Raw genomic sequence first — 15,782 nt, 5'->3', positions numbered from 1 at the left:
AAATATGCACAAATATTTATTTTGAATGCTTTTCAAACACAGGAAATGCAGTAATTATGTGTGGTAATAGAAATATGGAGCACTTTTGAAGCCAAAAAGCCCAACAGAAGAATCCTCTGTGCCGTATCAGCACTTAAAATTTGTTTATCCTCGAGGTTCAATCTATAAACAGTCAGTTTCCAACATAAAAAAAAAAAAAAATGGAAAACAACAAACGCTATTTAAATCTAGTTCAATGTATTCTGTACTGCTGTGACACTTTATTAATGTTGACATTTCATGGCCTTTCCAGTTTTACTGATAAGTTCAATAAAATGAGTCACATTTTTTTTTCATTAGGTCCTCCATATGTTCTACATTCAGCACTGAAAAGTTTAAGGAATGCCTAAAATGTACCCCCAAATTATTATTGTGTCATTATTTACTCACTCTCATATTGTTTCAAACTTATCTGACTTCACTTCCTCATGTAACACAAATGAAAATATTTTACAGAATGTTCAAGTTGCTCTTTTCCACACAATGAAAGTCAGTAGGGAATGGGGTTGTCAAGCTCCAAAAAGCACCATAAAATTGTGAGTCGCAGCGGAGGGGTAGATTTTCAGTGCATAAATGTTGGTCTGTTCCTCACACAAAGCTATCATGTGCCTTTAGAAGACTTGAAATATGGTGCTGAGTCATATGGAGTACATTTATAATACTTTTACCATACTTTTTTTTCATTATTGAAGCTTCAGTCCTCATTGAATTACATTCTATTAAAAGAGAAACCCAAAAATTCAGCAAAATATCTTTGTTTGTGTTTTGCAGAAGAGGGGAAAGCATAAAGAGTAGGAACCAAGCATCAATTTTAACTTTTGGGCTAAGTAATCATGAAGTAATAGAAACCCTATTTAGAAACACAGGGCAATGGCTATGTTATCTTTCTATAAAGAAGCTTAGAGTGTTCATTTCAATTCAATTAATCTCTTTATTTCAGGATATTGATGAGGAGATTGAAGCTGAATACAACATCCTGAAAACTCTCTCAGACCATCCCAATGTCGTCAAGTTCTTTGGAATGTTCTTCAAGAAGGATGTAAAGAATGGGGACCAGCTATGGCTTGTGCTAGAGGTACACTTCCCTTTTATGTCATGCATGTGGGCTTTATTTATTGAAGCTTGCTGTACATCACACACATTGGTTGTGCGACATGTGCGAAGCATTTTTATAGCCCTTAATCAATCACTGTTAATGTAAAAGAAGCATGTTGACATGCACGTGCTAATTTGTGTGTAAATCAGGGCATTGCGTTATGGATTTATGACTGCTTTTACCGTGTGGGCTGATGGGACATGACAGCAGTGGTAATCTGGTTCTGGAGGATAAGCAAAATATGCTGCTGATAAAATGTGATTAGTATCAACACCTCCATGATTTTCTTAGGAATGATTACTGATTGTGTATATTGGAACAGATTGGACAGATTTTAAATTCAGTGGGTGAATCTCATAAAAATATGTCTGGGTCTTTCCAAAAATTAAAAGACAAATATAGAAAATTACATTTTGCATAAAGAAAATTAACAAGGTGGGGTCCAGGGCAAAACCGGCAGGACAGACCAGGGCGGAGCCGGCAAGACAAGCCAGGGTGGCACAGGCAGAGCAGGCCAGGGTGGAGCTCCTAAACTGGGCTTGGTGACTTGACTGGGCTTGGTGACTATGGCGGCTTGACTGGAAGGAATGACTGGACTGGACACGGGCGCTTGAACTCGGTGATGGCCACAGGGAACAGGACAGGTTCATCAACAGCCCCAGGGAACTGGACAGGGTTATCGACAGTCTCAGGGAACTGGACAAGCTTAGCGAACTGGACAGGGTTATTGACAGTCTCAGGGAACTGAACAGGCTTATTGACAGTCTCAGGGAATGGGAAAGTCTCAGGGAACTGAACAGACTTGTTGACGGCCACAGGGAACTGGACAGGCGGCTCCAGGATGGGAGCGAGGAGAGACGGTTCCAGGATGGGAGCGAGGTCAGGTAACAGGAAAACGGCCTCTGTGGCCGTAGGCACTCGCAGTGACAGGGGAACGACCTCCATGGTCATGAGCACAGGAGGTGACAGGGAAATGGCCTCCGTGGTCGTGAGCACAGGCAGTGACAGGGAAACGGCCACCGTGGTCGTGAGCACAGGCAGTGACAGGGAAATGGCCTCCGTGGTCGTGAGCACAGGCAGTGACAGGGAAACGGCCACCGTGGTCGTGAGCACAGGCAGTGACAGGGAAACGGCCTCCGTGGTCGTGAGCACAGGCAGTGACAGGGAAATGGCCTCCGTGGTCGTGAGCACAGGCAGTGACAGGGGAACGGCCTCCGTGGCCGTGAGCACTGGCAGTGACAGTGGGATGGCCTCCATGGCCGTGAGCACAGGCAGTGACAAGGGAACGGCCTCTGTGTCCGTGAGCACTGGCAGTGACAGGGGAGTGGCCTCCATGGTCGTGAGCACAGGCAGTGACAAGGGAACGGCCTCTGTGGCTGTGAGCACTGCAGTGACAGGGGAGTGACTTCAGTGGTCTTGAGCACAGGCAGTAACAGGGGAATGGCCTCCGTGGCCATGAACACTGGCAGTGACAGGGGAAGGCCTTCGTGGCCATAAGCACAGGCAACACCTGAAGAGTAGGGGCCCTTCTCCTTCTCTTCAGAGTAGAAAGAGGCAATGCAGAAGTATCGGCCACCACCTCCTGGCAGTCGGCAGTGGGAATGGCCAGTGCCTTATGTCTCCCTGCCCGTGAGAGAGCAATGTTGCCTTCGGGCTGGGATGAGGGAAGTCTTCAGAAGCGCAAGCTGAGATGAACTCATCCCACTTTATCGCAGACTTGATGGTTGCTGAAAGACTTCCTCCTTAACCCTCTTCAGGCACACAAGATCTTATGGGCTCACTCAGCCTGGACGGCTCTAAGGTGAGGAGGGGAAGTTGGGACAAAAGAAAAAAAAAAAAATCCTGCTGGGTCCAGTTGGGTCGGATCGTTAAGTCACGGCTGGTAATATGAATGAGGATCCAAATGAAGGAATGAGGTAAACTGAAAATTTATTAAAATAATAAAACAAAAGCAAACAGCTAAACAAAAACTCTCACGATGGAGACAACAGTAACTTAGACAACAGACTGGGAGCATAACAGGAAGACTCAGAACTGACTACCGACCGGATAAGAGAAACAAAACGATCCGACAACACAGACAAGACAAAGGAAGGAATATAAAGAAAACGGAAGGATTGAAACCAGATGCTGCCCATAAGCACAAGCAGCGCTAATCAGCCCTGCCATGGCAACGATGATTGCACTGCTGAACAGCACCTGTGGAAACACGAGGGAGAGAAGAAAACACAAGCACATGGGACAACCTGAGAGACGGGTGGAGGAAACTGTCACGACCCTGCCAAAACAAGAATAACACAAGATCTTATGGCAAGATCATGACAATATGGGTAGTTCACATGAAGTACTTTTGGTAAGTTGACAGGTCCTGCGGTGTGACATGCTATACTCCATCTTAAACTATTTCAAACAGCATTTTGCTATTTTTTTATATATAATTATTATGCATGCATATTTCATGACCTCATATATTCCTACATGGAATATTTGTACTTTTAAAAATCCATGTCAAGTTTAAAGTTTTATTGGTCACATACATAACCATACACAGTATGACATGTAGAGAAATTCTTGGTACGACTTTTCTCCCCACAGTTTACGATAATATATATATATGAGTAGAAACAATTTTTTTAATTTTTTAACCAGTTACAGCATCTGAAATACACACTTTCTAATTAAAAAAGTGAATGTACTATCAACTTAATTACCCATAAATACTTTTTATATCATTATTTTTCATGTTAGGCATACTGTAATGTAAATTCGATTTTTTCACATTATCATAATGGTTAATTTTCATAAAAATAATGTTATAATGCAACAAATTTACTGGTCTTAAAATTGGCTTCATTTACTTTTTGCAAAATATAATTTCTTATTTTTCCCCCTTTGATTTTGGGGTGCAATATAAGAGATTTATTGCAGGTTTAATGAGATTACTTGTTCCTCATTCAGTTGTGCTTCACCACTTGAAACTGGTATAAAGGTGTGTGCTGTGGAAATGGGATGAGATGTTGTTCTGCATTCAGACAGACAGACACACAGAAAACAGACAGACAGACAGACAGACAGCTGCCTAACAGTGTCTTCTGCAGTGCACCTGCACTTATGTTCAGTAAGGTCACTGCAAGTATTACACCACAATTATGTATTGATGAGTAATGCACATTTGTTATGCTGCTAAGCAGTAATTATTTTGAACACTATGTGTTCAGACAGCCATGCATTGCATTGAGTTCACTGATGTAGTTACTTTAATGCAGCTAAATCTTACAGTGGTAATTACTCTTTGCCAATACAGGAAAATGTATTTTATTTTAGTAAATTATTATACTAAAATATAATAGGTATTACCTGTGTACTCTATAGTCTATTATTTATAATTATAACCAATAATTCTGATTTTAATATGCTCATATACTGTGGGAGAACTAGTTGGTTGTGTGGTCCAGTGTGGTTATGAACAAAACGCTTCAGGGAAGGTGTGGTTTACCATTTTAAAGTTGGGTGGCCGATGGGTGATTTTTGGAGTGTTTAAAGGCAGAAATGTGAATCTTATAATTTTATCAAAGCACTTTAATAAATTCTTCTGTTAAAACTTGTGTATTATTTGAGCTATAAAGTTGCTTAATTTGTCATTGTTACAGCTGTTTTTGTTTGTTCACATTACATCGTCATGGTAACACCGTCATGGGACTGAAGTTGAAAAATTGGATATAACTTTACACAGAAAAGGTTAACATGCATATTGTCTTTTTACTGTACTTTTGAAACAGTGAGTATTTTAACATTCAAAACTGGCCCCATTGAACCTCTATTTGTGCTTTTTTTTTTTTTTTTTTTTTTAGAGAAAAGGAGGCAAGTTCAAATTATTCTTATTTTTTTATACACTATATGGCCAAAAGTTTGTGGACACCCCCTCTAATTAACGAATTTGGTTACTCCATTAAATCCAGTAAAGAAAAATCTTAATGTTTCTTTATGTAATGGCTTGGGCTTTGTGTGCTTCCAAATTTGTGGCAACTGTTTGGGGATAGCCCTTTTCTGTTCCAGCATGACAATGCCCCTGTGAACAAAGTGAGGTCCATAAAGAAATGGTTTACTGTGTCTGGCGTGGAAGAAATTGACTGGCCTGCACAAAGCCCAGACCTGAACCCCACTGATCACTTTTGGGGTGAACTGGAACAGCAACTGTAAGTCAGGCCCCATCGACCAACATCAGTTCCTGACCTCACTGATAGCCTTGTGTCTGAATGAGAGCAAATCCCTGCAGCCTGTTACTACATACAGTATAGTGGAAAGCCTTCCCAAAAGAGTGGAAGCTGTTATTACAGCAAAGGGGGAAATTGATGCCTAAGGTTTTGAAATCAAATGTTCATCAAGCACATATGGTGTCCACAAACTTTTGGCCATATAGTGTATATAATTAACATTATGCCACAAATGCTTGTACTGAACTTGTATTGAACCTGGAAAATTCCTTTAATAGAATTCTGTGCTGGAAATGACGCTGATTGAAATTATATTTTTTCTTGCTAAATCTAATTAAGCTAATTAATAGCTAATAGTTTATGTATCCTAAATACACACAAATATATAATATTTTCACACTGCTTGCGTAATTTGGCAAAACTAGCGTTTGACTGGAAATTATGCCCTATGGAAATATTCTGCTCACATATGAAACTTACCTTGATTTTTCTTTGTTTTCTTCAAACATCAATTGTCTCCTATTTCATCTAAAGCATGCTCTTCACTGACAATTTTGTCCACTTGGTTAACAAGTACACTTACTTAAAAAAAAAAAAAAAAAAACGTTATTAGGGGCAAAATTGTTTAGTGTGGGATAGTCGTAATAATAATAATAAATACGTGTAATAATTTGTATTTTAAAATGAATTTTCATGGTATAATATCAAAAGTCTGGGTAAGCTAAAACAGTCAAATATGTATGTACATAAAATGTATGTCCCCCTGAAAAGTACCAAAAATAAATAAATAACAATAATAATAAAAGTCAATTTTAATGAGACCTTTTTTTAAAAAAAAGAAAAAGTTAAAACCTGTTAGTTTTTATAAAAATCAATCCCTGGGAAATGAAATTGCCCAAAGTTGAAGAAACACCCATACAGTATGTGCTGAAATTAAACAAATATTTTTTACACAATATGTACTTGAAATTCACTAACAGAAATTGTTTATTATGACAAGGGTTTTTGTAGATTTTCTAACAGACACAAGGGAGAGCTAATTCATCTGTTAATCAGCCAAGCAGACATGGGTACTGGCCTAGCCAATATATTTGTCTGGCAATTTTCAGTGCTTTTTTTGTGGCAAATGATTTTTGTTTTTAGTTTTAAGTGGGGCTGCAACAACTAATCGATAAAATAGATTATTATCCATAATAGAAATCATCGACAACAAATTTCATTATCGATTAATTGGATATATGCCGCAAGCATGGAGAGGCTCTGTCAGTGACGTCACTTTACAGCCTGGTGAAAAATGTATTGCATGATGAAACTCGTTTGAAAAACAACGGAGACTAGTTGAAGCGAAAAAACATGACCCAAGATGTGCAGTGCACAAGAGCACTTTATAAACTCTTCAAAGAAGATCATAATAAGCGTATTGTTTAATGTGGAGCGGTTGCTGCGTCAGGTGTGTTGACAGATTGATTGTACATTTTTGATGCAGGAGAGTTTCTCTCCAGCACATGGCTTATATTTAACTGCTATTTTCTGTTTAATAATGTATGCATGTTATTCATTAAAAATCAGGTGCGTGTTTCGCAAAACTGTTTGTTTTTACTAGTGGTCGACCGATATATCGCAAAATATGCGCATATCTCGTTTAATCAGATGTAATAAACCAACTGTAGGTTCTACTGGTTGTTTAGATCAGTGTTACTATCAGAAATAATTAAGAATTATTTATTAATAATTTTAATAATTATTAATTATTTCTTTAGCTATTAATTAATATTTAAATTAAATAATAGAATCTAACTCATTAAAACCTCACACGGCGCACCATTAAATGTAGTGCGGCACGTTCAGGAGCGGGTTTGGTTAATAATTCATAATTATCAAAGATAATTATTATCAAAATCAATAGAACATTCATGAGAATCAATGTTAGCTTTTTTTAATCCTTTAAATCAACAATTATCAAAGATAATCTCCAGTTATTAACATTGATGAAACAATGGTTAAAATTAACACTAGCTTATTGATCCTTCAAATTCAACAATCATCTAAGATAATTATCAATTATCAAAAATCAATAGAATATTGATAAGGATTAATATTGACGGGGCACCACCCTGGAATAAGGGACTAATAACCAGACAGTATAACAGTCTCAATATTAGATTGTTCTCTTAGGAAAATCGACATCCGAAGAATATCGAACTTCGGAAAGAAACAATGAAGGCTTGAATCCAAGCACTGACATCCCCTGTCAGAATTTGACACAGGTGTCTGCAAAACAAACCAAAACACTTCTCTTTGAAATATAACAAAGTTTATTTATGCAGTAATATCAATTAATAATTAATACAATGCAGTCAATAAACTTCCGACTTACAACTACAAACTAAACAGTGATATGATTAGATATGGTAACCAAAATAATCCTATAACACATGAGAGTAAGGTGTGTGTGTGTGTGTGTGTGTGTGAGAGAGAGAAAGAGAGAGAGAGAGAGAAAGAATGGGTGTGGGTGTGGGTGTGTGTGTGCAAGGAGGGACGCGCACAAAATGGCAGATGTGACTCTCGTGGAGAGTACGTCACGTGAGATTTCCCGGCCTGTGAATATCTGTCTCTGCTTGTACGATAACTTAGGGACAAAGCTGAGCTTTATCACAAAGTTATCTACTAGCCAAAAGTGTGTGCGAGAATGTTTGTGAGGGGTCGCGTGTGTGTGTGTGGTTAGTACGAGAGAGAGCGAGAGATTAAATTGGCTGCACCAAAGCCGGTTTCGCGATTGTGGGAGAGAAAGCATCTGTTAGTTTATCACTCAGAGATGCTATGGATGGCTCGTAAACCGTCCCGCGGTCTTTGATTCTTTAATGGATAAACTCAGTGTGCCGGTCTCACCCACGATGGTGGAAATATACAACAGTCCAATGTGGTTGGACTACAATACAGCAGATCTCATTCGTGATAACAGTACATTACAGTAATATCTTGAGTATTATCAGCAGCAATGAGCGGACTCGGCAGTCCATAAACTGTACAAGCAATAACCTTGATACACAAGAATAACACACTATAATATTCTATCTCTGCCCAGATGTAAACCTCTTACTTGAATCGTATGAGGACACGGACAAATGTGTGTTCATCCGTCCTTTAACTCCGACTCGGTTCCTCGAGGCTCGGGTGATGACGGGAGGCCGTTTTCTCACTCTGTCGGCGGGCGGTACGGCTGCTGATTCTCGGCGGGCTGGTGGAGAAATCAGCGATGTCGACTTGATTGAAGATGGAAGAGAAATCTTTTATCTCTTCACTTCTGCAGGCAAACGGATGAAGATGCAGATTGCTCAGCGGTCTCCTTCGGAGAGTGTTCGGTTGAACACAGAGTAATCTCAACTCGTCCAGCGAGATGGAGATTGTATGGCCACAGTTTCAAGTCGGACGTTACTTCCTTGTGCCACAAGGCTACACCTGAGAGCAGCGATGAGCTACGTCTACGCACGGCGAGCAAAGTTTTGGAAGCAAATTCCGGAAGCATCTCAGAGTTATTTCTACTCCCAATGACGTCATGGTTGAGGGCCGTTCTGTTGTGTGCCTCATCCAATAGGAGTTGAGAGTTCGATCCTTTAGTGAGCAAGGCTTCATGGGATTTGTAGTCTGTTTTGGACTCCCTTTGTTTGATTTTGGCGCGGTTTTTATCAGTAAGATTTATGACTGTGTCTGTGGGCCTCAGTTAGGTTTTACGACTGTGTTAGGCCTGCCTTTGTCTTCTGTCTGAATACATGAGGCCCAGCACAACCTCAAACAACTTCAGCAGATCCAGCATCCTTCGGAGTGCTCATAAATCTTCCTCTGAAGCACGTATTCTAACAGTCTCTCCTCAACAGTTCGCTGTAACTTTTCTAATGATAAAATGTAAATATCAATAAAACTTCTATTTTATACCGACTGCAAATATGCAGATATCTCGTTTAAAAAGATGTAATTTACGAACCTCTCAAAAACCCAGCATTTTCTTCCCGTCAAGCGCTCATCTAATATTTTCCTCTGAAGCACGTATTCTATCAGCCAGAATCAAAAACTTTAGGATCAGGATCAAACGTTCCTCTGTTCCTCACAAATCATGATGATCCGTGATAATTCAAGTAGGCGATCCAGTTTAAACTGTCAGGAGATTGTTGCTCGAGCTTGATCCGCACGAGTGCGTGAGTGCAACTTCAAGGCTGCATCCGAAACCAAGAAAATGCTGCCTCCGGAGGCTGTATACAGAGGTACGATGAAAATAAGGTGCTTTTCAAACTGTTTGGAGACCAGTTTCCTTAAGAGTTCCATTCATTCAAAACAGCTGTCAGTTAACTGAATTAACTGATTAGGCATCAAGGTAGCAAGTCAGCTGCCTACGTTTTCAGATGCAGCCCAAGGTAAAAGCGCTTCACGTGGGCTATAAGTAAATGTCTTATTCACTATGCACTGTATGTGCAATTTGTTTGATTCTGTATTTTTTGAGTAAATGCGATTGCTAATGTGGACATGCCATCCATGGTTGCTGGACTACTGTGTGTACTGTTATTTCCTTATTCCTAATATATTAACAATTTCTTCATGTGCAAATAAATTACTAAAATTTGATGACTAAACAGAAATAAGAAGAAACTGCTATCTACCATTTAAAATACAATATTATTTTTTCGTTTTGTTTGAAATTGACTAAATATAGTGCTAAATAAGAATTCTTTTCTTTTTTTTTTCTTTTTTCTTTTCTTTTATGTTTATATTAAATTGTGTGCTATATCGGCATTGTATCGGCCTATCGGCCACCCTGCTCTCTGGATATCGGCATCGACCATTTAAAAATGCATATCGGTCTACCACTGGTTTTTACCACATGCGAGTCTCCGTTAAACTTCACTGAGCAAGCGAGCATGCGCATCCGCATCAATCAAACCAATCACAATGGAGAAAGGGAGTGCAATCACTTTGATTAAACTGTCCAACATCATACCACGATTTCAGTTTCAATGTAATCTATTGTTCAGCTTTCATTGATGTTACGCTGATGTCTCAGAGGTCAAAGTGTGCTGTTTAAAGTGTTTTAGATTGTTTCTCATCATATACTAGCATATGTATTTAAGATAATTATGAATTTTTCAGCTGTGCTCAAGACCATTATTAATATTTCTATTCTGGTGTCACTATTGCCCTCTGCAGGGCTGATGTTTTGTCCCACTCCATCCCCGATGGATCATTTTACTCATTAATGAACAGTACTTTTTGTTCTGCAAAGTTTTACAAGTAATGAATGGAACTGTTTTGCATATGTACTGAAAGTAATAATAATAATAATAATAATAATAATAAATTCAAACTTTTTATGATTCAGGCTTTGTTCAAAGTTTTGTGAGAGTATAGAATCATTAATTCAGTAATATAAATCAAACCAAATCCTTACGCCCTTTATCATATGTTTTTTTTTAAAAATCATATTTTAATAAAACACAGGAAATAACATGTATTTCTTATCTGATTAATCGATTAATCGAATAAATAATCAAAGATTAATCGATTATCAAAATAATCTTTAGTTGCAGTCCTAGTTTTAAGAATGGTGATCCTTGAAATGGTATTTTTGAAAATTCCAAATGTACAGGTTTAGGTTTAAAAGAAACTTTCTCCATTCGAAAGTTTTACCTGTCCTTCTACCATCCTTCTTGTTGTCAATTTTTGCAAATGTTCAAGTTCTCACGACAGAAGCCACTGGAATGTGCTGGGTGTATAACACCATATTCCTGAATATCTGTCTTATTTATCTTAGTGCTCTGATAATCACAGTGCAAACAGATCTACTGTAAATATTACAGTGTCTTTGCAAACTTCGGAGACCCTCATGGAGACAATTATTTTCTGTGCATGTTTGAACATCATTTGTATGCTTAATGTGATAAAGTATTTTGTCTTTGTTTTTTCAAGCTCAGTGTCAATATGTTACCTCAGTGGCTTGTTCTGCTCTTGCTCAGGTGAACTGAAGTTTTGGACTGTGTTCAGTATCAAACCTGCCTAGAGAGATTAGCTCATTGGTTGTGAAACTTCACTTCAGCCTCAAACCCCACATACATCTGTAACCTAATCTCAGAGGACTTTAGCAGCAATACCAACACCAAGAGGACAAAAGATTTCTTCTGCTGGTCATTGTGACATATCCCTGTACAAAGTATAAAGTTGTTTTACTAATGTCAGACATGACACTAGAAAGAAGAAAACATAATATGTTATAATAATAATAATAATAGTAATATTAATTATTATAATTTTTCCAATCCATGTGACTTTACTAAAGAATGATTTATTTGTGTTTAAAATGTTTCAGAAAATATGAAGAATAAAGTGGCCCCCAAAATAATTTGGACACTTAAGCCACACTTAAAATGTATGAATGTAATTGTAATAAATAACAAAACATCAAACCAAGTGGTATTAACTTTAAAGATAGCACAAGCACTTCACAAAAATAAGTTTGTTCAGTTGGAAATAGGCTGCTGACTTTACACAACCACTAAAAATTCCCATGACACCAGTTTGTTAAAAGTCATTGCAAACATTGCACAAAAAGTGAGTTCTGAACTAAGTTAGTTCTGAGAAAATCTCTAGCATTATTTGTTTGCACACACATTTACGCATTTGGCAGACGCTTTTATCCAAAGCGACTTACAGTGCACTTATTACAGGGACAATCCCCCTGGAGCAACCTGGAGTTAAGTGTCTTGCTCAAGGACACAATGGTGGTGGCTGTGGGGATTGAAACAGCAACCTTCTGATTACCAGTTATGTGCTTTAGCCCACTATGCCACCACCACTCACTGATCGTGTCACTTTATGTTTACATTTATGCATTTTGGCAGATGCTTTTATCCAAAGCAACTTACAGACCTACTTATTACAGGGACAATACCCCCAAAGCAACCTGGAGTTAAGTGCCTTGCTCAAGGACACAATGGTGGTGGCTGTGGGGATTGAAACAGCAGCCTTCTGATTACCAGTTATGTGCTTTAGCCCACTACGCCACACCAGTTGCTTTGATATTTTCTCATCTAATGCAATGACATTCAGACATTTGCAAGTAAGGCTTGAGTGTCCAATTATGTTTCGGGCCACTGTACATAACCTTAAACATGTTTGCAAAGAGTTTCAAGACTTTTGCATGTTTAGTTGAGTTAGAAATGTATTTTTGCTTAAGATGTGACAGTTTGGCACTTATTTCTCTTCCTCTCCCTTATGAAGTCACAAAAGCAATTTTTCTTCTTTTGCCAGGGTAGCTGCAGTTCATTGAATGATCTCTTTTTTTACCTAAAGAGCTTTTCATGTCTGTATGCAAACCCCTGCATGCAAAATCCACACTCAGCAAAATCCAAATGCGAAAGCTAATCCTTTGACTAAAATCACAGTGGAGCCTTCAAGCTATGTCAGCAGCGAGTTAGCAGCAGAGGAGATGGGTGAACGCAGGGGGGTTAAATTGTCATGGTTACAGTCATCCCCACTGGACTGTAATTTTCCGCATTTCAGTAGAATATGGGAAGACGGCTCCTCCACGTTTCGCAACCCCTGATTACAGAGAGGACTCACACAAATTGCATCCTCCACTTTGTAGGCTGCTCATCAGCCCCCGTGCTTGTTCTGCGTCTCTTTTGTGTTGTGGGTTCCAATTATGGATATGAAGGGAACCGCTTTCATCTGCACTCGCCGGTTCTTTGTTATATTAGGCTCCGATTCCGCTGGCCCATACTTCAGAGATGTTGGAAATAATCTCTGTTCAGTTTGGTGAAAGTTGCCGTGTAGGTTCCAGTTGGTCATTAATGGCTGGAATAACCCAGATGACAGGGGTTCATTGTTGTAGTTTCATATGAAATGGTACATCTACTGTGCTGCTTTTATTCAAGGTTTTTATTCATTGAATTTTCAAAGCACAGCTTTTTGTGGATATGCAATTTGTGGGACTCTGTTAAAGTCTGCTTTCCCCTAATGAAGTGAAATTATTGACTAGATTGTTACAAATTGCAGACAAATAAGTGGTGTCTCGAGAAGATAGCTCATTGGGATTCATACTGGGCTATTCCATGTCAAATCAACCAAATGTCAGAAGAACGATAAACATAAATGATGATGAAAGCTAAAATAATAAATGCCACAAATAATTGCTTAAAATTGGGAATTTATAATATAGAGATGGTCAAGTCAACTGATTTGGTTACAGACTGACCCATCTCTATGTAAAAATAAAATAATGATGCTGCCACCTTTCTGAGATAATATTCCCCTGTTGTTTTTCTCAAAATCATTGGCAAAATTTGTCAGTTTGACCCCATCTACAAACTAAAGGATTACTCAGTAAATATTGACCCATGGCATTTAACATATGATAAACATTTTAATATTTATCATCATTTATGTTCATCTTTCAACTATAAAAACAACAAAACAAAACATTAAAAACTAAATTTTGTGCTCAGTTGACACTGAATGACTCTATTGCTCAGGGATTTGAACAAACATAATCCCTAAGTAGTAAACTGTAATTCTTGCTGAATTATACTTTAAATTGTACAGCTTGTTGAGAAGAGGTGTGCTGTTATTTTCCTAAACCATTGCGCCTAGTATTTTCCCCCAGAAAACTAAATGGGTGAAATAATCCCATCAATTTACATGGAAGGAGGAACTCAAACCATATCTGAAGACCACAATATCAATATCAGACTTGGAAGTGGACTCTTTTGTCTTGAGCCATTAACCAACCATTTGGCAATCACCCAGAACACCACAGCAACCTCCATAGCAACACACCAAACAACACTCTAAACACCCCAGCAACCACCCAGGAATGCGTTTCCCAAAAGCATCACTAGCCAACTATGGTCGTAAGTTCCATCCTTACCAACGTTCAACGATTTGTTGTTTCCTGAAACCGTAGTTCCAATGAACATTCGCAAACAGCATCGCAAAGTTGTGTGGTTGGAACTACAGCTCATTACCTGTGGTTAGAAACATAGTTCCTTATTAGTTTGATGTGTGCACATCATTTCACTTCACTGAGGCTTTTCTTTATCTTTTATTCCATATATATATCTTTCATTCTGTCGAGACTTTGATCACATTTACATGCAAAAAAAAAAAAAAAAAAAAAAAAAAAAAAGACTTAAGGGTTTTAGAGAAAGCGTCATTCTGAAACGTCATGCAAACACAAATGCAGCCATTTAAGCGCTTAAAGGTTGTTAAGAGAAAGCACTTTAACACAAGCGTTTTCCGTTGGAGAACACAGCTTCTGTGTCCATGTTAACGCAAAAGTGGCATTTGTGGCTGCGGGATAAATCAGTCATGTGATAAATCAGCCTCTGAAGGGCACTTCAAAGAGAGAACAATCACAATAGACAGCTTCACACTGAATTTTCTATAAAAAAAGGTTTAAAAAGAGAATTCAAAATGTCTGTCTATTTTGGAGCCCCACATCTTTCAGCCCTCCACTGCTGTCATAGTGTATGGTAAAGATTTTGAAGGGCGTAGGAATGATCATTTCTGAATAGAACGCGCTCATCTGAAGAGTGCGCATGTGCGTTTGTGCTCAAGTGTGTCAGGGGAACACCGAAGTCTGACGTAGAGGGAAACCCCACTATAGCAGCACATGTATCTCTGTCTTTACATGGTGCAAGACGAATTTGTGTCTTCAGCAGCTTTCTCACATTAAACGTCTTTCTGGTGTACATGTAAATGAGTTATTATAATACAATTTTCCCGGAAGTTATTACTCAACCCCCTGCGTAATGTCTTTAATGACAGCTCTATGTTGTTGAACCAACGTGGTTTGAATGATGGATGTGTGACATAGAGTAGTTACTAAGGTTACGGGAAGTCGTGCTTAGCTAATTAATTTCTCCAACGATGCATTGTACTATGGTGGTTAAGCAGTGAGTTACGTTGTTGTTTGGGAAACGCACTCCAGAACTTTTTTCACTGTGGCGACAAATATGGGGAAGTATCTGTGCATGATTTTAGTTTAGTGATAAATCTGTGTCTTACCTGCACTGCGTAATTATCAGTAAAAGCAACTCACATCTACAGCTTTATAAAAATTTATTTTATTTTCTCAGCAATTGTCAAAGGCTACAGTTTCTATTGCATCCCATTTAGTTATTATTCCACCAGTATTACAAGACACATGAGAAACAATGTATTTTGGCATTACTGACATCAAACATTGCATGACTTAGGGTCTTCATAGGGCAAGTTTGAACAACATGATTGAGATGTTGTTTCTGTAAGTTCATGTACCCTCAAATCAACCTCATTCAGACGAATTACTAAAAAACGGCAATCCCAATCAGACATTTTTACATCAATACAAGCCTGAACACATTCTCTCTAGCATTCACATAAATGATTTGGAGGTTTAATTTTCTCTC

The 15,782-nt window shown here is 38.4% G+C and overlaps 1 protein-coding gene across 1 annotated transcript in view; it reads left to right on the top strand.

The window, feature by feature from the left end:
* LOC127434232 (myosin-IIIa-like) overlaps window positions 1–15,782 on the top strand; it is a 160,368-nt gene that overhangs the window by 7,761 nt on the left and 136,825 nt on the right. The window contains exon 3 of the mRNA XM_051686810.1: window positions 980–1,114. Within this exon, the coding sequence (XP_051542770.1) occupies window positions 980–1,114 (135 nt within the window). The remainder of the gene's footprint in view (window positions 1–979; window positions 1,115–15,782) is intronic.

Source organism: Myxocyprinus asiaticus, chromosome 44 (genome assembly GCF_019703515.2).
Source record: "Myxocyprinus asiaticus isolate MX2 ecotype Aquarium Trade chromosome 44, UBuf_Myxa_2, whole genome shotgun sequence".
NCBI lineage: Eukaryota > Metazoa > Chordata > Actinopteri > Cypriniformes > Catostomidae > Myxocyprinus > Myxocyprinus asiaticus.
This window is presented reverse-complemented; position numbering and strand designations above follow the sequence as displayed.